The sequence below is a fragment of the Coptis chinensis genome, chromosome 3 (assembly GCF_015680905.1).
Source record: "Coptis chinensis isolate HL-2020 chromosome 3, ASM1568090v1, whole genome shotgun sequence".
NCBI classification, from domain to species: Eukaryota; Viridiplantae; Streptophyta; class Magnoliopsida; order Ranunculales; family Ranunculaceae; genus Coptis; species Coptis chinensis.
In genome coordinates, this window is record NC_141458.1 from 54,252,839 (window position 1) to 54,279,469 (window position 26,631).

The window sequence follows — 26,631 nt, forward strand, 5'->3', positions numbered from 1 at the left end:
ACATTAGCTGCAAATCTCTCACCTACAGTTTCTTCTACATCATTTTCATCTTCTGACTCATGTGCACGAATAAGATTCTTTCTTCGTTTTGGTTTCTTTGCTTCCTTCTTAATCTCCAATCCTTTTGTTTTCTCAGTTATTTCACATATGTTGCAAATCTTTCGGGTTTTGGTAGCCTGTACCGCTACTTTTTTACTTGATCTTGATGGTTGGACTCTCACTTGCTCCCTGGTCACTGATTTCCCCCTCTTCTTTACCATTCTAAACTCTTAACGGATTTTGCCATCTTGGACGACTTCAATGTAAATTCCATCTTCCAATGGTCTTTTTCTTTTCCCCGTAGTCTCAGTAGAAAGATCAAATGAAACTTTCTTAGAAGATGATGACTTCTTCACAGCTGTTGAATCCATAACTTCTTTCTCAACTGATTTAACCTTCTTCTAAGCAGACTTTGTACTAGGTTCTTTGACAACAGCATTAGCAATGGGAGACCATGAACTCCTTCCCCTTGTTCTCTTTGATCTTGAATCCATAACTTCTTTCTCAACTGATTTCACCTTCTTTTGAGCAGACTTTGTACTAGGTTCTTGGACAACAGCATCAGCAATGGGAGACCTTGAATTCGTTCCCCTTGTTCTCTTTGATCTCGGTCCCTTCATAATCCCCTCAGATGAACCTTCATTTACACTACCTACTTTCCTCACAGTCTGAAAAAACTCTTGCATTATTGTCTCCATACCTGCCCTTATTTCACTCTTGATCTCCTTCCTAACCACCATAACCTCTTCACTTACTTGCATTGCAAAGGTAATATCCACATTTAAACATTTAAAGATATATATAAATAAATTGTAATTGCTGATATACAAAGTTATACAGCATATCATATGAGTACAAAATATGTAATTCAGCAGAGTTTTACACTTACAAAGCCTTTGAGTAATTCAGCATGTCTCTCAAGCATTTCATTACTAGTGTAGGGCTCTGAAACTGATACAGCACTTTGGGTGCCCTGTTGCTGCAGAGCCTCCTTGATTACATCTTCTTTACTTTAATCTTCACCAATATCTAAAGTGTCAAAAGCTACAACCTTACCTTTCAAAGGCTGGAGTTTTTTCTTCCAAGTTTGGAGATGTAAGTTCTTGGAAGGCAACTCTTCCCAGTCAAGTATTCTTGGGAATATACCTTCCACTGCCCTACAAGCCCCAAGAGACAGGATGTGAAGGTATGCCCAAACATCGAAGCATATCACACAACCATAAACTGCATATGAATCCCTTTGTTCTATAACATTTTCGTAAATATTATCTAGATAGTACTCCAACATCTCAAACAAAGGAGTGCCCCATGGAAATTTATCAAAAGCAACTAAATCCTCTGCAAGATCAATAAACCTTCCATCTATAGTCCTAGTAGATCCAGGAAGAACAACTTGAAGCAACATATACAACCTATTGAGCCTAAAAATATCAGTTTTATCATCCTTACCACTGGATTTTGCCATTTGTAGAGCTACTAATATTTCTTTCTCACCAGTTGTAGTTCCTTTAAAAAACCGCGAACGAAAATCAGATGATTTCTTCTACATGTCTGTTGTGTAGAATGAGTTTGCTACAGGTTTCACACTGAGACCCATAATCAAAGCAACATCGCTTTTTTTAAACACCAAATCTTTCTTACCGATCCGGTAACAAAATCTACCAACTTTGTGCACATAAATGGCACAAATAAGTGTAGTTGTTGCGTGCATATTTCTTTGGACTTGCATAAAACTCCAAAAGCAAGATTTTTGAAAATCCTCTTTTTCTTCCTCACTAAAAGCATTGAACAATTTGTGTATTTTATCTAGTGACATTCGACAAGTCAAATTCAGCTTCCTCATTTTTCTAACAAGTAACAAGTAAACTTAAACTTTCGAATTTGGACAATTTTAATGAAAGGCAATAACAGTTAGGCTTTCGAATTTTACTGTTTTTTTCTTAATTTCGTATTTCATCGGAAATAGAGAAATAGCAACTTTCCCCCCTCAATTTATGTAATTAATTGGGTTTCAATATATATTGAGATGATTGACACATGGCACTCAACAACCTTAATAAATTTTCGGTAACTTTTGGGGAAACACGTCCTAATTTTTTTCCCGCCAAAATACACTTATCAATGCAACCACTATAAACTTGTGATAGACATACTTTATTTCTTATTATATCAGCAATTAACAGCAATTAAATTTCACTCATTATTCTGATATTTTTCTGTTATTTTATGTGTCAAACTTAATTCACTCACACAATTAATTGCATTTAGACTATTTCACTTCCAATATACGTTAGATTTATAGATAAGTATGAACCATTAAATTTTCTACCAACCCATTGATTTTCCCATTATTTTTTTTTACTATTTAACACTGTGGAGACTACATTCACCACATCCAACATACTCTTCTCTGTAAAAGGTAACCAAATACCTTCAACATAACAACATGTCTCTAAATAATTTGTTCCTGTTAATTTTAATAGTTTTAATGCCACCTCCAGCCATCCCAACCATCCCAAATTATGACACCCCTCCTACAACCGACTATTCCGATGAAGAGAACTCGGACAAGTAGGATACCTACTTTACTGACGATTACACAAACGAAGAAGAAGAAGAAGAAGAAGACGATTGGCTTCAGGATCCCTACTATGTTGGAGATATTCCTATGAAGAAGAAGAAGAAGAAGGACAATGACGAGGAGTACGATGACGAGGAGGAGGACGATGATGGGGGTGCTAATGACGAGCAGGACAAGGACGATGATGATGAAGAAGACTGATTTTGTCTGGTCTTATTTTGTTGTTTAGGTTTTATTTTCATTAGTCATGTTCTCTGTTCTTATGTTGTTTTGTTTTACCATTGTTTTCTTCTGCACTTGTTGATACATTTTGCACTATAATATGTCTATTATCTTTCTCATCATTTGAACAATCAAACTTCACTTTCTAATCTCAACAATCAAACTTCACTTTCAATAATACAGTAAAAAATGGCTAAAACGATTTTGCCCTTTGTTGTATCTGGATGAAACTATAAGATTTTATCCAAATTGGCGAAACCGATCTTGGCCCTTCATTTTCAAGTTTTCATCTCAACATAATCATGTGGTTGCTAATTACAACAAATCACATCACGTTAGGAACCGACGGAACTGACGAAACCAAATTTGCTAGTCCACGTGGTTTTTGTCTAGAAGTATGCGCAAGGGCAAAATAGTCAAAAATACCTTTGAAAAGTCAAAATGTGTGGGCGTGGTCTAATTGAGAAGGAATTGACATTATCATGGTCTATTTGAGAAATTACCCTAATGAAAGCTTTCATTACACAAGAACACATATTAAAAACATACCTTTTTATTTTGAAGCTTTGAATCCTAGGTTTCGTGGTCAGTAACGATTGAAGTTTTCATCACACAAGAACAAAATACTTTGGTCATAGCTTTTAATGACTGGGTGGTGATTATTTGAGAAAGAAATTTTAAGAATTGTGGTCACTCTATCAAATCGATGTATAATGTCCCACATAATCAACCATCAACTTGAAGTCAACCTCTCTTTCTCTCTCCTTTCTCCTTTTTCTTCCGCCTATCTTTCTGTCACTCCTCTTCAAAACAAAATATGAATGCAAACATTGCGGCTGTGGCAATCAATGCCAAATATAATTCATTGTTGCAATTGTCAAGCACCCAAACTTCAATTTCCGCGCTGGAGTAACCTAACAAATGTGGGTAGCAATATTTTTTTTACTTTTCTAATACATGTTCCTATTAGTGGTGTTGATCAAACAATTTTAGGTTGTCTCAATGTAAAAAAACCAACGAAAATTCATCCATCAGAAGGGAGAAAAGTTGTTATATTATCCCTATTAATTTGTTTATTTATGGGCGGGTGGGTTGAGACTTGCCTCTGTGTAGAGTAACTAGGATGCCAATGGTTGGCTATGAGCAAGCTCAGGAATGTTCTCAAGCAGCCGCCGCTAAACTGAACTTGTTGGAGTGGTATACCCTACTGTTATATATATGTTGTTTGTTATTCTTACTTCTATAATTTTTTATAAGACCTTTTTTAATTACCATCATCTTAAATGGTCTTTGATGAAATCTATCTAATAATACAAGTCGGTATGACGGGCCCCATCCAATGGCTCATGTAGCATTTTACAAGTTGTGACATGGTGAATCCAAGTGACTCCTGAGTTTGTGCAATTTTGTTAAAACAAATTAGTACCCGTGAGATCTATTCAAAAACCACTCAAAAGTCAACAATGGCGGCTATGCTTATAAATATTGTTGGGCCTCCAAATTTGGCCTGATACTGTTCTTTTTTAATATAGGGTTGGTTGAGCTTACTGGGCTGGCCCAATTGACATTAGGGACTGTTGATATTATTGAGCTTATGAGTAATGGACTAGCCTTGATTAGGTTTTCAATGCCGTATGGCACGGGCAATAGTACCAAACGTGAAGACTTTTGTTCAATGATTTATTTTTATTGTTAGACCTAAATCTATATTATTGTTACAAAATTTGTGGGCCTATATGGATGCCCACTATTGAGCCCATATGGGACACCTCCTCATATGTGTTTATCCTGGTAATCATTTATCTTGATGTTTATCCTGGTAATCTTCTATCTTGGTGTTTATCCTGGTAATCTTTGTATCTTGGAAAGGAGGTTACCTAGTTATATATAAAGGTAATTAACCTCCTCCCATTCAGACTTACCTCAATAAATAAGATTTCTCTCCATGATTCAGTCTACTTAAGTTAGTGTGGTGTTCTCTCTAAGTCTATTTAATTCTAACATGTTATCAGCACGAAGACTCAATGAGCTATCAACTTCTCAGTACCATATTCTTCTGCTCATCATCGCAAGTTGTCAATACAAGGTGTTTAAAAAGAAGGACATGTTCATTTTCTCTATTTACTATAACATATATAGTACTATAATCAGTTCTTGACATCTTGTAAAGATTGTACGTACTATTAATCACTCGAATAAGAAAATTTTAAAAAATAAAATGACAAATATAGGTTCATGCATGATATTATTATGTCAATGATGATTATAACTTAACATCTAAAAGGTGACATATGGGAAGTCTATTAATTAAGGTTTTGAAATGGATGAATAGCCCAGCATGGAAGAATCAATCATGTTTAGCCATAGGGCACTGCCATACCACCAGTTTACATTCAGTATAACTTGGTCAGAGATACATTTGTTGATTTGTGCAAGGAAAATGGACATGGCGATATGGCATCACTATCACAACTCACTACACTTCATGATGTCTTCTATAAACTAAACGGAAGTATTCCATCTGCATAACCAGAATTGGTAATTCAATGTGCAAAATCTGGTAGTCTAGTAACATACTGCTATGAAATGGTAGATGAACATGAATATTTGATGCCATCAATTTTTTTTTTAATACATTTTTTTTAACTGTATGTACGTTTAATCTATTACAGTTACTTGAAAGAATGTCAAACCTTACTAAACTCGTTTTTCAAGCTCTTTCAATTAGAAGCGACAATTATTTATCATGGCAGTTGGATGCCAAGATCCATTTACAATCTAAAAAACTTGGTGATGCTATTAAAGAAGGAAACAAAATGAGTCTAGAGGAAAAGGCCACAGCTCTCATATTCCTACGTCATCATCTTCATGACGACTTAAAGAATGAGTACCTAATAGAGGAAGACCTAGTATGTCTTTGGAAATCCCTGATGGATAGGTATGATCACCAGAAGATGGTCATACTACCAAATGCTCAAAGTGAATGGCTCAACCTGAGGTTCCAAGACTATAAGACAGTTTCTGAATACAACTCTGCTTTGTTTAATATAGTTTCTCGGTTGAAATTGTGTGGTGAAAATGTAACTGATGAGCAGATGTTAGAGAAAACTCTTTCTACCTTTCATGCCTCGAATGTGCTCCTGCAGCAGCAGTATCGAGAAAGACGATGATTCTCCAAATATTCTGATCTTATAACATGTCTCCTTGTTGCAGAGCAAAATAGTAACATTTTAATCAAGAACCATAACTCTAGACCAACTAGAGCGATGGCAATTCCTGAAGCAAATGTCAACCTTGGTCAAGACAGAGGAAAAATGGGACGGGGAAGACAAATTCTCCAGAAGAGAAAAATCTAACAGAGGTGGATATAATAACTACTCTAGAAGAGATAGTTATATACACCCAAATAATAGTACGAAATTCAAAAAGTAAAAGAGGTTGTCCGCGCACCCTACTAAGAAAGATAAAAATCAAAATTTAGAGAGCACCTACTACAGATGTGGAGAACTTGGGCATTGGTCACGTACTTGTTGTACACCGGCACATCTGGTAGAAAAATACAGGGCCTCTGTTAATGCCATGGAGATGGAGACAAATGTGGTGGAAGGATTTGATACTGGAATACCATTGGACATTACACCCTTGAATTGTAATGATTTCTTCGAGGATGCTGATGGCTGACCTCTCAATAATGAAGCATTTGACTTTTAGAAGATCTAGAAGATGTGGTAATGTGTAATGTGGTAATGTGTTTGAACCATTACCAAACTAGATCTAGAAGATCTAAATTTTACTATTACTTAACTGATTGGTAGACAATTTAGTTATTTTTTGTTCTTAAGTTTGACTTTTCCTCATTAGGTGATAGTAACTATTGTTTTTTCGATATTATTTTGAATTTGGAATTAGAATAAATTAGTTATTATTGTGTGATTGTCTAGGTTACATTAATTTATTTTTATATGTTTTTCTCTAAAAATGTATGGATCGTATTTTGATGAGAACAGTACTCCCGCCGTTAAGGGGAGATAAGAAAGTTCTTGAAGAACAGCTTATCCTAGCAAGACAACCAGTTCCTGAAGAATGACGAGAATTGAAGTGGAATACTCCCACTCTATCTCATTTAGATCCCAGAACTCTTCAGTGTGAATATGAGGTTAGGAGAATTTTGCATCTACAAGAAATTGCAAATAAATTGCCTGATGCATTCAATGATGCAGAAAAAATTACTAGGTCACATGTTCCAACTATAAATACACCTGCTAAGATTAATGTCCCTATTGGACAAAATTTGAATATAGCTGCAAATGAATCTGTTGCACGCCAGAAGCGTGGCAGACCTATAGGCTTCAAAGACTCGGCTCCCCGGAAGAGGAGGTCAATTGAAAAATTATGCCCCAATAATACTCTAGAACAAATTGTGCAAAACACTCCATAAGAGGTTATGCACGGAACACCAACTTCCTCTAAAACCCCAGTAGAGGTTATGAACGAATTAACTATGGAAACCCCTGAAGAGGAACTGGTACCAAAAAATGATGAGATCTCAATATTCCATGCGTATTCGAGAGAAATGTGGGACAGAAAGGATATGACCATCGATGACGTATTTGCATATATGGTAGCTATTGAAATATCCAAGGGCAAGGACGAAACTGAACCACGTAGTATAAAAGAATGTCAACAAAGATCTGATTGGCCAAAAATGGGAAGCTACCATCAAGGAAGAATTAGAGTCTCTCAATAAACGTGGTGTACTTGGACTTATAGTACAAACCCCAGTAGGTGTTAACCCTGTAGGTTACAAATGGGTGTTTGTTCGAAAACAAAACAGGAAAAATGAAATTTCTCGATATAAGGCATGTCTTGTGGCACAAGGTTTTCTGCAGAAGCCTAGGATTGATTATGAAGAAACATACTCTATTGTTATGGACACTACAACTTTAATATATCTAATAAGTTTAGCAGTTTCGGAAAGCTTAGATATGAGACTCATGGATGTAATGACTGCCTACTTGTATGGGGACATAAACAAATATATTTACATGAAAATCCATGAAGGATTTGGTTTGCCTGAAGCAAAATCAAGGAGTATGTACTCAATCAAACTAAGACGTTCATTGTAAGGTTTGAAACAATCTGGAAGATTGTGGTACAATCGTCTTAGTGAATATCACCCCAAAGAAGAAAATGAAGAAGAATTGGGTCCTGAAGTACCATACTTGAGTGCAATTGGTACATTAATGTATCTAGCACAATGCACTAGACCGGACATTTCTTTTTATGTAAATTTGTTAGCCAGGTACAGCTCAGCGCCTACTAAAAGACACTGGAACGGCGTAAAACATGTTTTAAGGATTCTAAAGGTTCCAAGTTTGTGGGATATGCAAATTCAGGATTTCTGTTACCCCCGCTCCCAAACAAGTTATGTATTTCTTAGTGATAATATTGTCATTTGTTGGCGTTCCACTAAACAAACTTTAGTGGAAACTTCTTCTAACCACTCTGAAATTTTAGCTCTTCATGAAGCTAGCCATGAATGTGTATGGCTAAGGTTATTAATTGGGCATATTCATAGTTTTTGTCAATTACCTTCTATAATATGTGTTCTCAGCATTATTTATGTGGATAATACAGCTTGTATAGCCCAGATTCAAGAAGGATTTATAAAAGGAGACATGACAAAACACATTGCGCCAAAATTATTTTACACTCGCCAGCTTCAGAAGAAAAAGCAGATTAAGGTTGAGCAAGTTCGCTCCAGTGACAACCTTGCTTATCTCTTCACTAAATCACTACCGAAGCATAAATTTCAAAAGCTTGTATATGGGATCGGCATGCACAGAGTTCACCACCAAGCTATATAAAGACTTGTCTTTATCAGGGGGAGTAATAGAACAGGGGGAGCATCCTGAAAAATGTGTCCCAGGACATATGCACTGTAATCTTTTTCCTTCTCTAGGTTTTATCCCACTGGGTTTTCCTAGTAAAGGTTTTAATGAGACAGTATTAAGCAAGTCACAATGATTCTGAGTAATGTTGTACTCTTTTTCCTTCGCTTTGGTTTTTCCCACTAAGTTTTCCTTAGCAAGGTTTTAATGAAGCAATTGTCATTGGATAGTTATAGAGCATCCAGAAAAATGCTACAAAAGATGCATCCACCATAATTTCCACAAGAATGGTGGACATCCAAGGGGGAGTATTATGAAATCCGTGGGCCTATATGGATGCCCACCATTGAGCCCATATAGGACACCTTGTAATTTTCTATCTTGGTGTTTATCCTGGTAATCTTTGTATCTTGGAAATGAGGTTACCTAACTAGTTATATATAAAGGTCAATCTACTTAAAGTTAAGGTGGTGTTCTCTCTAAGTCTATTTGATTCTAACATTTATCTTTATTTTGAAGGTGAAAAAAAAAACTATCATAGCAACAGTTAACACAAGTTAGTAAAGTTTTGCATACTCAAAACCTTGCAAACTATGCTATCAATATCGACCAAGATGACCGATTATTGGTATCGCTTGTGAGGCGATTAGTTTGTTTTTACCGATTTCTCGACCCACCCGATTTAATCACTCAATAGACCGATAATACCGGTCAATCGAAACTTTTCGGAGGAAAGTCGAAAACTAAAATGGTTGTTGAAAATAAGAAAAAAATATTTGTCTAAGACTCAAGAGTGAGTTGAGTGATATGGTGGTGGGGTCAGGAGCCAACAATTCCTACGCCAAAGAAATATCCATCCGTAAAAGAATATCCAACATGTATGTACTACAATTATGTCTCTAGTTTTCGTTCATCACATTTCTATCTTATTATGTTTTATTTTTTTTATTTTTTTTTATTGTAGATTTAATAAAAGAGAAGACGACTTTCCATCTTTACGAGACTACAATGACTACTTGGAAGAAGTTGAAGACTTAAGTCAGTCTTGCCTTTCACATTTTCACTTTTTTTACTCTTTTATTAGTTATTAGTATAATTTTTTTTTTTTTTTTTTGTACAGCGTTTAATTTAATTGAAGGAATAAATGTACCTGCTATTGAAACTAGAATTGCAAAGTACCAAGAAGAAAATGGTGATCAGATTATGAATGCTCGCGCTCGTAGGGTAATTTTTACATTTTTCGATTACTAATCACTGTTTTTGAGATACTGTTTTTTCTTTTGACTAGTCTGGTTTTGACAGGCTGAAGAACTAGCAGCAGCTTTGGCAGCTAGCAAGGGAGGTATTGCACACACTGATGTTGGTAACGGGGTAAGACATTTTCAGCTATTATTTATGCAATATGTTTAGGATCTTCGAAAGGATTTGCAAGGTATTTACGTAAGGTTACTTAGTTGGTGTTTTCGGTCATGGCTTTTAGTTTGAAGATATACATGATTAATCGACTGAAAGAAAATGTAGAGATGTATTGACAAAAAGTTGAGAACTTCAACATACAAGGAAATGCGAAGGTGAAAACATGCCTTTACCCTATTACACTTGTATTATCAACTGAAAATAATATTATCAAGTTTTACATTTTCGTTGAGGGATAAGCAAAACAGTTTATGTCATTGAGGTTTGACCTTACTAAAGACTTCCACCTTGCTTCTATGAAGTTAATTTCTTCCATTCCCTCCCAAATGATCCAAGGCTCTTAGCTACATCGTGTGCCTGCCTCTACATAAGTGCATTCCTTGTTGTAGATAGAATAGGAGGCTTCTGCTTTGGATCCATGCCTTGTGGGGCTGACCACAGTAATACTGATGCACGCGTCATAATGAATTGGTCATCATCTATGTATCTCAAGTCCTCCCTCTCTCATGGTCTGCACTGTTTGTTCAGTCCACCGTCATACCAGTAACACAACAAACTTAGGGAAAGAATGATGCCTAAACAGATGAGGAAAGTGGACTGCAATTGAAGAAGCGTTTCACAGATACCTTTTGCAGTTCATGTAGGGTAGAGTTTGACGAAGTTGAATGCTGGTTTATATTTGGGCGTTCTTGTCCATTTTTTTGGTTAGTGAGAACTTTATTCCTTTATCCTTTTGTTAGTGAGAACTTTATTCCCTTTGTCCCTGGTGAAGGTGGGAATCAAAACCAAAACCTTAGGCCCAACCGACGACATTCTCGCTTCCGCTTTGTCCACACCTGCTCAAGCGAGTGCTTCCCTCTCAGGCGGAATACTCCCTTACCGATGCATGGATCGAATAATAAATATTCCTTTTTGGGTGGTCTACGAGCCGCTGCTCAATCGATTAGTTATGAAATCCCATCTCAGTTGAAAAAGAAAATATCCTTTCAGAAAGAAATCTAGCACTGCTGCTACACTGTTCTTAGATTGCTTTTTGTTCCTTTAAAGTCTGGATCTAGATGGAAGGCATTAGAGCGAATAGGCGGGTGGACTGAGGACATGATAATATAAAATTGTTCTGTAATGGTAGAAAGCATCTTCCATAAAGGAGCCGAATGAAACCAACCAAAGATTCATGTTCGGTTTTGAATTTGAGTCATTGTGTGTGAGCCTAGTGGTGATGAGTGGCACCCCTCATATACTGCTCCACATCTTCCTCCATTTGCAGTAATATGCCCTCGTGACTCGTATGCCCCGGCAAGGCGTATCATGACACACCTGGATAAGCACTTTCCGAAGCCGACTTCAGCACATACAACCTGCTCCCTCGGGTGTAAGTAAGGCCATTAGCCATAAATTCCGAGTCGTCCCTTTCTGTACCTGCTCCATGATCCCGGTTCAATGTCCTAAATCAACTTCCTTGAGTCATTCTGCAATTGTCCCAACGACCTGACTAACGACCCTGGCTTGTTTGCTACACTCAGCCCCTTATTAGTAGTAGGCAAATATGCTCATCTGCTGAGCGCATCTGAGATTTAGTAGTTTCATTAGAGCAAGCTCATCAGTGTTAGGGTTTTACTTGCTTGCTTACCTTGTTCGACAGAGTTAAATAGTCTCATTCCCAATCCAGTGATAAGATAGAGACAACCCTGCCAACAAGTAGTCCCCAGCCAGTTCAAAAGTGTAGGAATAGGTAGAGTAGATTAGATTACTCACTATTAAACACAAACAAGCAAGCCAGGCAAAGAAAGCAAGAAATGAGCAACCTAAAAATAATAGTAGGTAGGGTATGCATAAACAAGCATAGGAACTGGTGCCCACGAGTAATAAGGAAGAAACCTCACTTAAGAAGGACACAAGGCGATTAGCCACTACAAATAAGCTGAAGGTTTGATATAGATAGAAATGAGTCCAATCTAAGTAAGTTTAGTGGTGGGAGAATCAATTCTACCGGTAAGCAAGTATAAGCAAGCGAGTAATGAGTCCCTGCTAGTATTGATTGGTGTTACTTTTTCATACATAGGATTGTGGCAAGCAACAGAGACTCGAGTTAGTGTTAGGGTGCAGCGTGAAGGCCCCTAGAATGTTCCTTGAGTTGACATCACTGGGACATCTACCACGAGGATCTGCTTCAGAAAGTCTTCTCCCAAAGTCAGCTGTTCATTGATTTTACATAATATATTTGCTGCAGCGAACCCTAGTTCTTCACTCTTATCAGGTTTGGCAGAAAGAGAATAACTATTTATTTGATCTTGATCCTCGTGGAGCAAAAAATTCTGAAAAACGCATAGTTTAAAATTGACCTCTCTGGTTGGGGAATTCAAAAAATGAATTAACCAAATTTTGGCTGATGTAGAGGCAATCAAGAAAGCTGTGTAAGTGAATATATAACCTAGCAGGGGTCAGGGACCAGACCCAGTCCCTGACTCATAGGCAAGACCAGTAGCCTTGGGATTTACTGGTCTATCCCTTACATACGCTCCCTCAGTCCCTCCGGGACAACCTACTACTACTTGCTTCTCTCCGGTTCGTTCGGGATAGAGAGGCCGTGGAGAGGAACAAATGGCTGGTATTAGCGGTACACTAACCATAAAATTGAATTTCCAAAGAACCCTCCCCTGTCGCCTAGCCTTTTATTTAAATCTGGATCCCCTCATAAATGTGATTTGTTCTTTTTCTTATCCAAAATTTAGAAAGTAATTGATGTATCTTCTTGTAAGAATTGATAAACATCATAAACAATTAAGAAAACAAACACCTAAAACTAGGGTTAAACCTGCAACTAGAAGAACAATTCTCTGAATATAATATGCATTAACAACCAATTAACTATGAAAGCTAACATATCTTTAAATACTAAAATCTACTTCTGAATAGTATAGGAAACCAAAGTAGAAACTTCGTAATAACCTGTTTGTAATACTAATATGCAACTAATGGAATAGAAACTAGTTTCTAAATAATCAAACTAATAACTATAAGACATAGGAGGCAGCCATCATAATTTTGGATGATATGAGCATGATGTTTTCAATGCTCCTGCATCAGTAATACAAAGACTTGTAGATTTTTCCTCGAAACAATTTTTTGAGTGCGTAATGGAAAGTTGCATGCTCTCATAGCAATTTTTTTGAGTGGTTGGATAAGGACTTCTTGGTGAGTATATTGCTAAAGTGAAACAAAAAAATGTGTTGCAACAATCGTTTAGCATTAAGAAAGATAAGTCAACTATTATAAATGTCTTTTGTGTTTGTTGGACTCTCATTATATTGGTAGTAAAATACTAAATGATGACACAGATAAAAAATATTCTCTCCTTGAGGTCTTCTTTATGATTTATTGCATGGCTCTTTATGGTGAGGTATAGATGTGCAGTCCTCTTTGGTTTAGATGACCATGTGATATAGGAACCTTACAGTGGACACTGGATCACATCTGGATTCAAAGGACATATATCTTGGATGTGCAAAGGCACAATGAGATTGTTAAGTGTTAATAATCTTTCCTTGTTCTTACATATGGAGCTTCTTTCTGGGTTCATTAGTAAATGGGTACTTCTAAAAGCTATTCTAGATATCTTGTCTATTGCTTCATGAATAGCGGGGTTGAAACCGAACTCTCACAACTTCTGTAAGAACTTAAGAAGCCCTTTGCTTCATTCAAATGCGAGTTTAGGTAAAGCAGGGCCTCATTTAGGTTTACAGTTGGAGTATGAAACTCAAATCATAGTGTGCTTCGTAGCAGGTGATCGTATTCTTCTAGTTAGTAAATAACTCGAAAAGGATTATATACCTTAGAAGTATTGAATTACGCTAATGCATATGTAGTCTTTGTATAGAATATCCCTGTATGCAGTCACACACAGAGGGGTGCACAAAGGTGTATATAGGTGCCGGGGTAAAAGGACAAAAGGGAGGAGAAGATGGGTCAGTACTTGAGGAGTTGAGAAGGTTGGTTTTAGCCGCACTCATTGGCAGGTGCAGACTTTGAACTGTCAAAAGGAAATCAAACAGACAACAAATCCAGTCGAACTTCGTAAACATGACTTTAAATTATAGTTCTCGGTTCACACTGTTCCAACTACCAATCATGTTATTGATTTCATCAAAAAAATCATGTTCTCGGTTGAGACATGCAGCACACAGGTTAAAAATTTTAATTTCTTGGTAACGTTGGTGACAGGTTATTCAAAGCTCTCAAGTTGGGGTAAGTGTTGGTGGGCAAATGCAGTATGCACCTGCAATGCCAGGAATTGCATTTGGACAACCACGACCGACAGGCATGGCTCCACAACCTGTACCAGTTGGCAGTGGTCATGATATGCACGGTTTTGCAACTGATGATGAAGAAATGATGGAGCTTCGAGCAAGGGCGGGTGGGTGGTCATTGGAGCTAAGCAAAAGGAGGGCCATTGAAGAAGCTTTTGGTAGCATGTGGATTTGATTTCTCAGTGGAACTATTGTTCTTTTGGTGTCTACTATGATCACAGGTTCCTGGTTTGAGAGATTCAGTAACAAGACTCGGCTCAGAAGAGATCATGAAAATTGAGTGTAAAGAATGTTGTTATCGGCATTGTCGCTGTTACTGTCACTTATTTTCTCCTTTGCAATTGCACACTGGTACTCCGGACTCTAGCTGTAACATTTATTTTAGAACACTTGTTCCTGTATACGTACAAACTTGGCTGGGGCCGTACTTTGTGCTGTAACGCGTGGTCAAGGAAAAAACAAGTATCTCACTAAAGCTGAGGGTGTATGCTGAAGCATTTCTACTGTGGATCTTACACTTGCTGAAAACATGCCCATTAATAATTTAAACTTGAAACGTGTGAAAACTGGTTTCAAATGCAATATTACAGTGTTGCAGTGGGAGTTTAATCAAAGACCATTAATACTTAGTAGTTGAGAATGGTCCCAATGACCCACGTCAGCCCCCTTTTATTTTCTCAGACTGATACATCAGATTTTACCAAAAAAAAATGAATTCTATGCCCTTTTTTGGCAATTTAAATTGTTTGTAGCCTAAAATACATAAAAACCCAAAATAGATAAGCATATAAAAACCTATTTCTTAAATCTTATCTCCGTTCTTAAATCTTATTTCCATTCTTAAACAAAAGGAAACCTGAAAAGTGAGAGCTAAGTAGTAACTAAGGAAATCCTAACTTACTGCAAGGATAGATTAAATCTGTAGACATTTGAATCTCTTTCTCTAGAATATATACTATTTAAATTTGGAGGATGCAGTCTAGGGGGATACTATTTATTCATGCTCAAGCTTCATAGTCTTCACGAGTAATCTGATATCGATTTATTGTTTGTTAATGCAGTGAGCTTCCTCGCTGATCTTGGTGGTCTCTATGCCATAAGTTTTTTCTTTTACTTTTTGATGCAAGTAAGTTATTTTTTCCCCCTTAACTTGCTCTCCTTTTTTTAACCTACATTTGTCATTTTCTTACCTGTTTAATTTGAGTGATACTGTTAAAATCAATTGTTTCAAGTGTTGATTCTGATGGTAAGGCCTCCTCTAGCACTAAACTTTTTTTTTTGTCATGGAGCCTCATTTCTGTTTTGGTTCAATCTTCATCGTTTAGATTCAATCTATCTAGATGATTGCTTTTTAGTTTGACATCATCTATGCTCAGTAGGCCTCATATTGATAAACTTCAACCACTATCACCATTTTTCATCATTTAATTTCAAATATTAAGGTCAAATTCTTCCCCTAATGTTTTTTAGTCTTTCTAAGTGCGAGTACAGGTTCAAGAAGCTACGCCATGAAGATAGTGTGCTGCAAAACATTAGAATTCGAAAGAAAGCTAAAAAAATGTTGGGATAAGGTGCTTATTTTTACTTATAAATTAATAGTGAAACTTTGATGTTTATTAAACCAAAGTTTTTGTTTGTATTGTAATTATTATCTGTTTGTGTGACAGATCTTTGAGTCAATGTTTCGTTGCTATCTGCTGTCATTACTGGTTTTGTAAACGTGTCAAGCACATTGGTCGCAATCTATTATGTCGATAAGTGGGGTAGACGGTTTTTGCTTCTTCAATCATGTGCGCAGATGTTTGTGAGGCAGGTAATATATTACTCTTCTCATATCTCTTTCCACATATTTCTTTGTCCTGCCTTTGTGTGCAGTAATTAGAGCCATTGGCTTCATAGGTGCACCTACCACACTACGGTTGACTGATTAACATCATTTGCTAAAATAAAATTAAAATGCTATCATCTGGATAGGTTAAAGCATATATATATATATATATATATATCATTCAATTCATTTAAGTGACGCTGAGTGTTATTAGAAATTAACAAATACGAATCCCAATAATAATAATGGTTTGCGGTTTTATTTATAATGGTAGGAAATTGCAACATTTTTTTTATCCCTTTCATTGCTTTGCAAATCTGTTTTAATTTGAAAAAGTGGTGAATTTCTACTTTTTTTCCCCATCATATGTATTGAAAAATTGTTAATTTATTGTATTTTGATTCAATTAGATAGCCCAAGTGTTTAATTTGATCGATTGATTAGTTATTGTTTGATTCCAGATGGTTACGGTTCATTCAATTGTTTGAATCAATTGAAAGGTTGGGCTTTCTTAAATTTCAGCTATTGTTTATGTTTTGTTATGTTTGTCGATGAAAAGTAACTATATTATTGTGTTTATTTCAGATTTAAACAGAATCTGTAATTGGTAAATTGGATCAATTGGGCATTTTTATGTGGAGAAAATGAGTGGCAGGAACTAAGAATAAGAGAAGTAGTACAAGGAGAAAAAGCCCTAATTCTATTACCAAGTTTTTCTCTGAACCTATCATGCCCAAAATTTGCACATTTCCTGTTACTCTCTGAAGATGGAGCGGTTTCAACGAGCTCTTCTTCGTGCACTTCTTTAACATGGTGCGCTTCTTGGGTTCTGAAACAAAACAAATGCATCAAAAGACAATATGTGATCTCCATTTCGTCCAAAAATTTACTTCTCTACCATCGTAGATTAGGCTCTTAGATATCTTCGAAGTTGGTTTTGGAGAGAGTCGCTTATGGTTATTTACGCCTAAAAACCAAGAAGGAGGTAAAGGGGAGCCCAATCTTCCATTCAATCCACCCGGATTGTCGATCTGTATGGACTCGACCCAAATCAATCCAAATTGAGTTGTCGGACGATTCGTCTTCACTAAAAAGTGGACTCCTCATGACCTCCCCAACCGAGATGTTGTCCCCTTCTTCAAAAATGGTGCTTGCCCCATCCCTCGCTCGAGCTGTTATCTTGATCCATATCGGTCTCAAAAACATCCCTCACCGGAAGAACCGAACACACCGTAAAAAGGAGGCAACTGTGGACTGTATTAGTTTCAGCGCCAATTCATCACTTGCATCATCACCCGGTCTTCAATTCCTCGCTAACCCATCTAGACCATCTATGGAGTCACATAGATATTGGGGAAGACTGAACAATCCTCACCATTCCGAACCAACACCCGCTTTGGTTTTGCAGTTTTCCCATCAAAGATTTCTTGATTAGAAGGCATCCAAATCCAGTTGGATCGAGCCAAATACCGGTAAAATGATGTAATAATAAAATCTGACGTAAGAGCGACAACCCGAGTGAGTCCATGTCCTTGGGACCGAGAGAACCTGCATCAAGCAAGACATGCCAATTGTTCGCTAAGCCAATGCCATCCACCGGTAAGAATACTTAGCCCCAAAGAACCCCCGATTGAACAGGGGAACACAAAAAGGCCGACCAAGGAATCCTTCTTCTTCCTCTTTTTAGTAACAATCTGCTTTCTCAAATCTGTCGAAAGCGAGTTTCCGGGGTTGGCCATTTGAAACAAGCACTATTAGTTTTGCACCCTTTTCTTTGGCACATTGAGCCATCCAATTTACCGACCGACTATCGTGATCAAACATGGTCAACAATATTATGGTAGTATGATTTAATTGATTTATAAATTAATATTATTTATTGAAGTATGAGTTAGGGTAATTGAAGCAGTTTCAATTACAAACCGTATTGATTGATGTATTGGCTCATCTTTGATTTCAGAGGGTCTGTATCATGTCTCAAGTTAGAGCAGAGGAGTTTGATTACATGATAGACGATGAGGAAGACATGGGTGGTAATGTCGTTGGAGATGCAATAGACGAAGAGTATTACTATGGAAGTGATGGCGAAGTGCTTTTTGATGACTATGAATCGGTATGCTTTTGATTTTGTCCTTGGAAACATATTGCATTTTCAGGCTTTTGAATTCTTGGTCCGGGTATTAGTAAATTGGTTTGATTGTGCATCTCATTTCGGTGTTTGAATCGCGAGGGTTCTTCTGACCATAACCATTGTCACAAAGTTTGGCGATTTTAGAAAAATCTCTAAAATAACTGGTTGGAAGTTTTGTTTCGTTGTTTTGCCTGATAATAATTAGAGCTTTTATTATTAAAATGTAAATCAATTTGCTGCATTTGTAACAAAAGTTACCCCAAAATTAAAAACAACTTAAATACCCTAAAATACTAATCTTTTTTTTTTTTTTTAAAGAAACAGTAAAAATAGCAATTAATTCGAGGATAAAATTAAGGGTAGAAGCATTAGATTGCATCAGTTGTAATTTGTGCAAATTTGATCTTAGAATTTTGACCTTACGTTGTCTTAATTCTCTTTCTTATTTTCCAAGTCACATTAACAGGGATTTGCACATCGGTGTCTGACACGGTGACCATTATGAAGTAAGACAGAGGGACACAACTAACAAAAAATAAAACTATCACTATTCATTAGTTATACAACTAATTCTTGGTCTCAATACCTTATAAAGTACCTCCTTACAGATAATGAACAATGAAAGTGGCATATCATGGAGTTGTAACTATATAAATAGATTATGCACGACACGGAATTTTTTCAGTATATGAAGTGTCCATGTTAGTTAGCTTATTTTGCATCGTAAGTGGTCACTGCTATTACTTAACAATCTATTCTTTGTTATAGGAGTTGATCTTATTCCCCAAGGATGGAGTAGGAGGGGCCCAAACGTCTTTGCGGGGAAGGTTATGGAACTGAAATGTCCTTCCCGAAAGCAAGGAATATATCTAGCAAAGATCTATATATCGACTGCGGCTCCGTGTTTTTTTAGTAGCATGTATATTTCTTTGGAATGGATACATGGGCATCTTTGTGTATAGGATGTAATCATTTGATAACAGGCTACGAACCTACACAAGGAATTAATACTTATTTTTTGTGATGTTAATCCTCACAATAATTTAGTTCATTTGAGGGTTGGCGCCTTTTTAACAACTTAATAAATATCTGATCATTTGTGAGGATTATCTTTATGGTGTAGAGATCATATTTACGAAAAATCAGCCTTTTGTTCCCTTTTTAGGTTCGTCAGTCAGTTCCGAGATGTACACTGAGATATAAAACGAGATGGTCATATAAATATAACATATATATTCCCATATCCAACAAAAAAATTAATAGTGAACAAAATATTCACGAGTTTGTATTGTTGATTGATACATCCTATGGCTATGCCGTTTGAAGGTCCAATGACTTAATGGTTTATTTGCATCATGGATTTAAAAATATCTTTCACTTTACTTGGTTGTATACGATCAGTTTTGCCTTGCAACAGTTTTAGGCTGAAAATGTTGGGGTGAGCCATACATAAACCCAATTGAACCGTGACTAAAGGGACTAACTTTTTATATTTTTGGGTTTGCTTTTTCTGATCTCTGATCTGGTGAAACTTTTGCAGTTTACTGATAAGGTTGCATCTTGGGTAAGCTCTATGCCTTTTGCAATCTATTGTTTGTTATGTGCATCCATGTGCAATGTAGCATGTCTCTTTGTGTGGATCACCAGACATCTGAAACTCAAGTTGTTTTTTGCTTACCACTTTTGATGATTTTAACAAACTATATCTGATGTGTTGATTTTAGTTTAAATTTTAAAACCATTTGCATTCTGAATTCTAATGTTTTTGCAGGAATAATGGGTTGCTTGCTTTTGTGGAAAATTTTCTTAAGGATCACTTCTTACCTACGATGTTTGTAGATTACCGGAAGGGCGTTCAACAGGCTATCTCAAGCAAGAGACTATGTGTACCTGGTAATCTGGTATCATAAGTTAGCCGAGAAGGAAAACTGGACGTTTAAACCAGCTATATATCGAAGAAGGGTGGGGCAGGAGATTTTTTTTTTCTTAGATTGCTCTAAAAAATTTGAAATACTCTTACCATTCGGGATTAGTTTTATCACTTTTCAGCTAAAGAGATTTTATACTGCAGTCATACACGTGAAACATCCCCATCTTGCTTAGGTACACGTCTTTAAGTGAATAGAGCCAATGATCGAAGTCAAGAAGAAGCAAAAAGAAATTCTCCTATGTATCAATCCTACTGCATCCATTAATGTGTATGAAGGACAAGTTAGGCACAATGCAATAATCACCAGTTTAGGCTGAAAAGGCCAACACTTTAGTCGTCATTGGTGACCAAATGCTAAGAGAAAAGAATGAACAAAACATTCAATTACATGGAAGACAAGAACTCATTATAACTGGTTGGAACCTCAAACTTCATCAACTAAAAGACCAAAAAGAAATTATTCTACAACAAGTACTTTGCCTTCTAGCACATTTAATGCACGTGTTCCAACTCGAGGAAGGATATAAGAAGACAACCTAGAGAGAGCCTCTTCAATATTCTCACAAACAAAAATGAGGACAACTCTCATTCTTTCTTGCTTACTATGGCATCTTCTCTTTATTGCAAAGATTGCATCATCGAAAACCGCCTATGCAGCGGAGGGGCCAATGGACGCTTTTACGAACAACATTGGGATAGCGACCTTTGCACATGCAAATGCTAAACAACAACTAAGCGTGGTTATCTTTGATCGAACTGATTTTGGCTCATCAAATATTTCGTTGCCCAATGGCAAGTGTCGAAATGATTCTAATGAAAAGGCAATTATCATATATCTACTTTAATTTATAACCAAATGGGATATCATATTGTGTCGTATCTAGTCTAATTGACCTTAAAGTTGGGAGCAACATTAGCCATCGCGATTGTGTTTTCTTGGTTGTCAAGATTAATGTGATTATGTGAAAGAGATGGCTTCACTAATAAAAATAATAAGAACAGAAGAAGAAGAATGAAACAAAGATGTGGAACTGTGTGTGGGTTTTGGTTTTCATATTTAAATCCAAGCAAATTTAAATATGAAAACAAACTAATTTGGTTGAACATGCCTTACTTTGAAGAGATGGGAATAAGTAGTCATAATGATACAGTCCCAAGTGGAGAATTCTAATGAAGAGTTAGTTGGGCTGTCAATTTTTGCAAAACCAGTGTTAGAGAACAATATCCGGTTGTCAATTTTTAATCCAAAACCAGGTGAGAGTGAAATGGATGAGTTTGGTAGAGAACAATATGTTTGATTTCATTATAGGGATTTTGATCATAAAGGGAGTTTTTGGAATTTAATCCATTATATAGTTAGGTCCCTTCAAACTAGAGGATGAAAGGAAGTCAACTTCATAAAAAAAAAAATGTTTATGGATGAGTTTTTATATGACCCATTAAACTAGGGGATGAATATGTTGACCTTCATTTGGTAAGTTAAGGTAATGCCAATGGTAATTTTATAGTTTGTGCCAAATAGTTATTTGCGAGAAGTGTTAATAACAATTCACAAACCTCGTACATGAAATATTTTTAGGTCATTTAAGGACCTCGCATTAAGGACCTCCGACTTTATTCAATTAAATAATCCTAATTAAACAATTAACTCTTTATGGACTTGATCCGTCAGTAACTTTGTGGAGAAATTTAGATATTGAACTAACGTCCACATCTGTGATGAAACAAAGATTAAGGTTTTCTAATACTTTGAGCTATGGAATGGAATAGGAAATACTGTGACTTGATTTGTAATGTTGTGATTGAATATAGAGTTGATAATTACGCTAACATGCACACTTTTGTAGATATGTCAATAAATAATCATGGTTACCTTACTTTGTAATCCAACTAATTCATAGTAATTGTGCTACAGGTATGGGACAGTTACAAAGACATAGTCACAATATAAGAGATTACACTGCTTTTGTATTGAATGTTTCATTGTAAAATGTGTGTTGAGACTTGGGATTCTGCTCTCAAATATATCTTTTATAAATTGTAAAATTGTATATACATCTAGGTAACTAAAGAGTCATTACGAGTTTACTGATTTTCATTATTTCTATGTATAGAACTCCGAATGTAAATAAATGTCATTAAATCATTGATTGTCGTCACAACACAAACAATTGTGTATTAACTTCTGTTTAGTTTGTTTAATGATTAAAATAGGATCTCGATTCTTATTTATAACTATTATGATGCATTAGTATGTAGGAGTATCCGCATTACATAATTATCTTCTGTTGAGTGGACCTTGGAAGAAGTCAATTTTAGATAAAGTAGTGGTTCGATATAGTTCTAAGCATAGTTCGTGATTCCGAACGAAACTCTGGAATTCCGCCCGGAATTTCGGTTTTTCAAAAAAAACGGAATTCCGAATATAGAGTCGAAATATCTGAAATTCTGAAATTATCCGAAATTCCGAATATAACCAAGGTCGAAATTTAATGAATTTCGGTTTTTGAATTTGTCGGAATTCCGAAAATTCTGAAATTCCGAACTATAGTTCTAAGATTGATATCTGGATTTACACTCACAAAACTTGGCAAGCAACTCATCCATACATCAATTGGGACTGGAAATCCAATTTATTTGCATATCAAACAGACTATAAAATGTGTTCTTGAAGATTGACCTCTCAAGAAATTGACTTTTTTGGCTATCGATCGGTCGGTCAACATTGTAGGAAAACACGGTCCTTTCTTGGGTGGGGAGGACTTTGACAATGTCATAGTGGAGTATTTGGTGAGTGAGATCAAATGCATTCATGGAATTGATGCTACAATATAATCGCCAAGTTAGCTGTCCAAATGTTTCGTCAAGCAGCTGAGAAAGTTAAGGTAGGACTCTCATCTAGATTTGAAATTGACATTAATTTGTCTTTCGCTACTGCTGATGTATCAGCCAGAAAAGATATATGTACGTTTTACACTTACTAGATCAAGGTTTGAGAGCTTGCAATCTCCTTCAAAAAATATTAGAAAAACATAAACTCTCCAAACAAAGTATGCAATGAATTATTAACTATCAATATATATATATTATTTATTCAAGTGGACTTTAAGTTTTTGAGTAATTAGCTATCTATGATAGGCCGGGCCAAATGGCTAGTTGTTAAAATAGTTCATTTTTTCATCTCATCCAAATCTCGACCTTCAATTTTAGGTGTGATCACATGGGTGCTACCTACCACTATGTAGGGAATTATATATCCAGTGCAATGATTTGATGGTTCCAACAGAGTGCTTTGTATTTTCCCAATATATACCGAACGAATGTTATTTGATCCTTTTGTTGATCTAAGAAACGTTCATCGATCTATTTACGAACCCCTGTGCCATAAGGTGATGATGCAGAGTATTTCCAGCAAGAGTGGAATTGGTATTGACTAGTCTACTCCGTTATATGTAGAATACAACAAAAATGAGGACAAAAGTAAAACAAAAAAAGTTCTCAACATAGTTTTGGCATTAAAAGCTAATTGCATGCTACATGAAAATTGGTATATTCATCAATGTCTTACAAATCACTGTACTCAGCATGTACATGCCCAGACATGCTTCAAAAAATTTACTGAAAAACTGGAACACCGGAATAAAATGGATTAAAAGTGTGTATGTGTGTTGAGAGTTGGGGCAAGGAGGGCTAAAGCTCCTCATGTACTTGAGTTTTCTTGTTCACAGACACAAGTTGCAATCCTTCCTCCATATTTAAAGTGGAACCTTGTGACAACAGGTCAGGCGGAACCAATACATTGGATTGATCTCCTTTAGGGATGAGAAATATCAATGACAATGTAGAAAATCTTAAGAGATTCCTGATAAGGATTACCAACCATAGGTTGGTAAAATCTGTTCTTGTAACATTCAGCAGATGAAGAACTATACCTCCAGCCCACTTGTTAGAAAGAGAACCGAGGCTGTCAATACACATCAAGAGTGCAAAGAAGGTCCCTTCAATGCCTAATGGGCAGAGCTTAGTGCTCAACACTATCATAGGCATCCATCTTATCCTGCTAACAATCCGAGATATGCATTCCTCCATGACCACAAAAAAGTAGTCCGGGATTCCAATCTTCAGGTTCCATCGAAGTATAAACATAAGATCAAGCATTCCAGATGTTGCGTAGAGCAGTTGGGCAAAGAATAGCAGGTTCCTGAACGGGTAGTCTTTTAAAATTTTGTGGTATATTAGCACCCCTGCTATAGAAGCCAGTGCACCGATGGCATAAATCATTCCAACAAACTCCTGCAATACTGAGAAATTTAGTTACGCCAGATATTGTTTTTAACAATTCATCGGAATTTTCTGATGATTAAAGTCTTAACTGAAAACGAACTATTATATAGTGCTAATGTTTTTGTTAATAAAGTGAGAGATTAAGACCTGAGAAAAAGCAGGACCAGCTTTAGGGTCTGTATACCAGTAGAACTGTCCTTCACTAGTACTTAGGCTGAGGGCCAAAGAAAAATACATATAAAGAGAAGGCTTCCACACTCCAGGCACTTTCATGGTTTTGTACATGCCTTCAATTGCTCCACTCACCGTCTCTAATGCTGCCTGCAAACATAAGCCAGAAACTACAGTTTGAGCCATTGGCTAACTTCTAAAACATTTGCCATATTTTAATTCCAAATATTCAACTAGTAGGCCAATTAGAGGGCCGGCTTGAAACAGAAGATGGAAATGCTGGAACTGTTCTCTTTTCTGGAAATTCTATTCTTTGTATCGATTATCCAATTAAGATAATTTTTTGTCTTAAAAAAACTCTTGAGTAACTAACTAACTACATACATATAACAGCACTATAACTCTATAAATCCATAATATACAAAGGCTAGCAGGAGTGCAGGACCATAACATCACTTGTCACTTGGTCAGGGTATTGACCAACTTAAACCTCAAATTCAGGAACTAACCTTCTTCTTCTTCTCTTGAGGCCCATTATTACTATTTCTTGACTCATAAATCACAAACCCCAGCAAAATCAGTAGAGCAGGGGGGAGCACCAATAGCCCCAGAGATCCCTACAACAAAATCACACAGTCAACCTCAGCACATAGTGAGAACTGCATCGATAAGTCCAACCGACTGGTGCATATATATACATATATAAACAACTATCACGAAAGAGAGGTAAGACCTGTGCTCCAAGGTGATGAACAAACATGCCACTGGTAGAGTACCCAATTAAGGCCCCAACTGATGTGCAGAATCCACAAAGGCTCTGCATATCCGGTGCCAAAGATGGTTGCTTAATGCTATTCCTTGCGATACAAGCATCGATTGTAACATCAGCAATCGCCACTCCAGCTGTCATCCCAACTAGACAAACTAGTGCCAAGAAAATTGGCAGTTTTCCATGAATAGCAATGACTAGTGCAGATATAGCTCCTAGAACACCAGCAAGGATGAAATATGGCCTACGTCGATAACCTCTAACCGGGAAAACATCAGTAAGGAGTCCCCATACAGGCTTCATAATCCATGGAATGTAGTAAAAACCTACGTATAACTGGACAGCTGATGGTTGGACTTTCTGAACATCTTTCCAGTAGTAGTCAGTGACTACCCGAAAGAATGATCCAGAGAATCCTTGGCTGAGACCATAAACCAAGGCCACCCCGACCACAAAGCTTGTGTTTAGTTCCTTGCATAGCATTCTTAGCCATTGGAATGGTTCACTGAATATGTCAAGAAAACTTGTTCTCTGTATACCACCTTTTGAAGCATGCGGTGGATCCGTCTGTTTGGAATCCAGAATAATGTCTGTCGACCTGGTTGCTGTCTTCTCAACTAGTTCTTGCGTCTCTGAAGAATTCATCTTGTTTGGTGTTGGTAAAGCAGCATGAAAAAGGGATCTGATGTTGGCAATGTATACACAAGGCCGGAAACCATTCAAAGCAGAAATATGTTGACTTGTATATTTGAAGAGATTCAACGTTTTCAAACTTCTAACGATGTATTAATTAAGTCGAATTGTATTAAAGAAAGAAAAGAGTTACTTGCTCCAAGAAAGGTACGGTAAATATAATTAACAAGTTGCTTAGAACAACTGTCACTCTCCACTCGCCAGGCTCGTTCCTACTTATTTTATATACTCCGTCACTACATACACGATTGGATCACATGACTTCGATCGAGGTCAAGATTAACGGGTGATCCTTGTTGAAGTCTTTGCAAACTTGAAGAGAATCCTTACAGATAAAACACATATTTGATTAAACCGACCTGATTAAAC

The 26,631-nt window shown here is 36.6% G+C and overlaps 3 protein-coding genes, 1 long non-coding RNA gene and 1 pseudogene across 8 annotated transcripts; 3 read left to right on the forward strand and 2 right to left on the reverse strand.

Moving 5' to 3' along the window:
* Positions 1–1,051: 1,051 nt before the first annotated feature.
* On the reverse strand, positions 1,052–1,504 carry LOC147510032 (uncharacterized). The gene has a single exon (XM_086597988.1). It carries the CDS (start codon positions 1,502–1,504, stop codon positions 1,052–1,054), a length of 453 nt encoding a protein of 150 aa, XP_086454114.1.
* A 4,022-nt stretch (positions 1,505–5,526) lies between these two features.
* Positions 5,527–6,198, forward strand: LOC147510033 (uncharacterized; annotated as a pseudogene).
* A 2,953-nt stretch (positions 6,199–9,151) lies between these two features.
* On the forward strand, positions 9,152–14,931 carry LOC147510034 (cyclin-dependent kinase-activating kinase assembly factor-related / CDK-activating kinase assembly factor-like protein). The gene is made up of 5 exons (XM_086602114.1): positions 9,152–9,611; positions 9,698–9,771; positions 9,854–9,957; positions 10,036–10,104; positions 14,371–14,931. Exons 1-5 carry the CDS (start codon positions 9,541–9,543, stop codon positions 14,629–14,631), a joined length of 579 nt encoding a protein of 192 aa, XP_086458240.1. The 5' UTR covers positions 9,152–9,540; the 3' UTR covers positions 14,632–14,931.
* A 312-nt stretch (positions 14,932–15,243) lies between these two features.
* Positions 15,244–20,469, forward strand: LOC147510035 (uncharacterized). 5 transcript variants are annotated; one of them, XR_015218719.1, is made up of 6 exons: positions 15,244–15,582; positions 15,927–16,027; positions 16,124–16,269; positions 16,746–16,784; positions 18,245–18,397; positions 19,184–20,469. It is a non-coding gene; the product is annotated as an uncharacterized LOC147510035 (long non-coding RNA). The 5 variants fall into 5 exon arrangements; XR_015218718.1 differs by having other exon boundaries at positions 15,937–16,027; XR_015218721.1 differs by lacking the exons at positions 15,244–15,582; positions 15,927–16,027; positions 16,124–16,269 and adding an exon at positions 16,510–16,554.
* Positions 20,470–23,977: 3,508 nt separating this feature from the next.
* LOC147510036 (Major facilitator superfamily protein) lies at positions 23,978–26,577 on the reverse strand. Its single transcript, XM_086602118.1, has 4 exons — positions 25,534–26,577; positions 25,310–25,417; positions 24,777–24,950; positions 23,978–24,638 (listed from the first exon to the last, which is right to left on the reverse strand). Exons 1-4 carry the CDS (start codon positions 26,212–26,214, stop codon positions 24,036–24,038), a joined length of 1,566 nt encoding a protein of 521 aa, XP_086458244.1. The 5' UTR covers positions 26,215–26,577; the 3' UTR covers positions 23,978–24,035.
* Positions 26,578–26,631: the final 54 nt, after the last annotated feature.

Coding starts and splice junctions, on each gene's coding strand:
- LOC147510032 (XM_086597988.1), bottom strand. CDS start 1,504: ATGGCAAAATCCAGTGGTAAGGATGATAAAACTGATATTTTTAGGCTC.
- LOC147510034 (XM_086602114.1), top strand. CDS start 9,541: ATGGTGGTGGGGTCAGGAGCCAACAATTCCTACGCCAAAGAAATATCC. Junction 9,612..9,697: donor CGTAAAAGAATATCCAACAT/GTATGTACTACA, acceptor TTTTTATTGTAG/ATTTAATAAAAGAGAAGACG. Junction 9,772..9,853: donor GGAAGAAGTTGAAGACTTAA/GTCAGTCTTGCC, acceptor TTTTTTGTACAG/CGTTTAATTTAATTGAAGGA.
- LOC147510036 (XM_086602118.1), bottom strand. CDS start 26,214: ATGAATTCTTCAGAGACGCAAGAACTAGTTGAGAAGACAGCAACCAGG. Junction 25,418..25,533: donor TTCATCACCTTGGAGCACAG/GTCTTACCTCTC, acceptor ATTTTGTTGTAG/GGATCTCTGGGGCTATTGGT. Junction 24,639..24,776: donor CTGGTCCTGCTTTTTCTCAG/GTCTTAATCTCT, acceptor TCAGTATTGCAG/GAGTTTGTTGGAATGATTTA.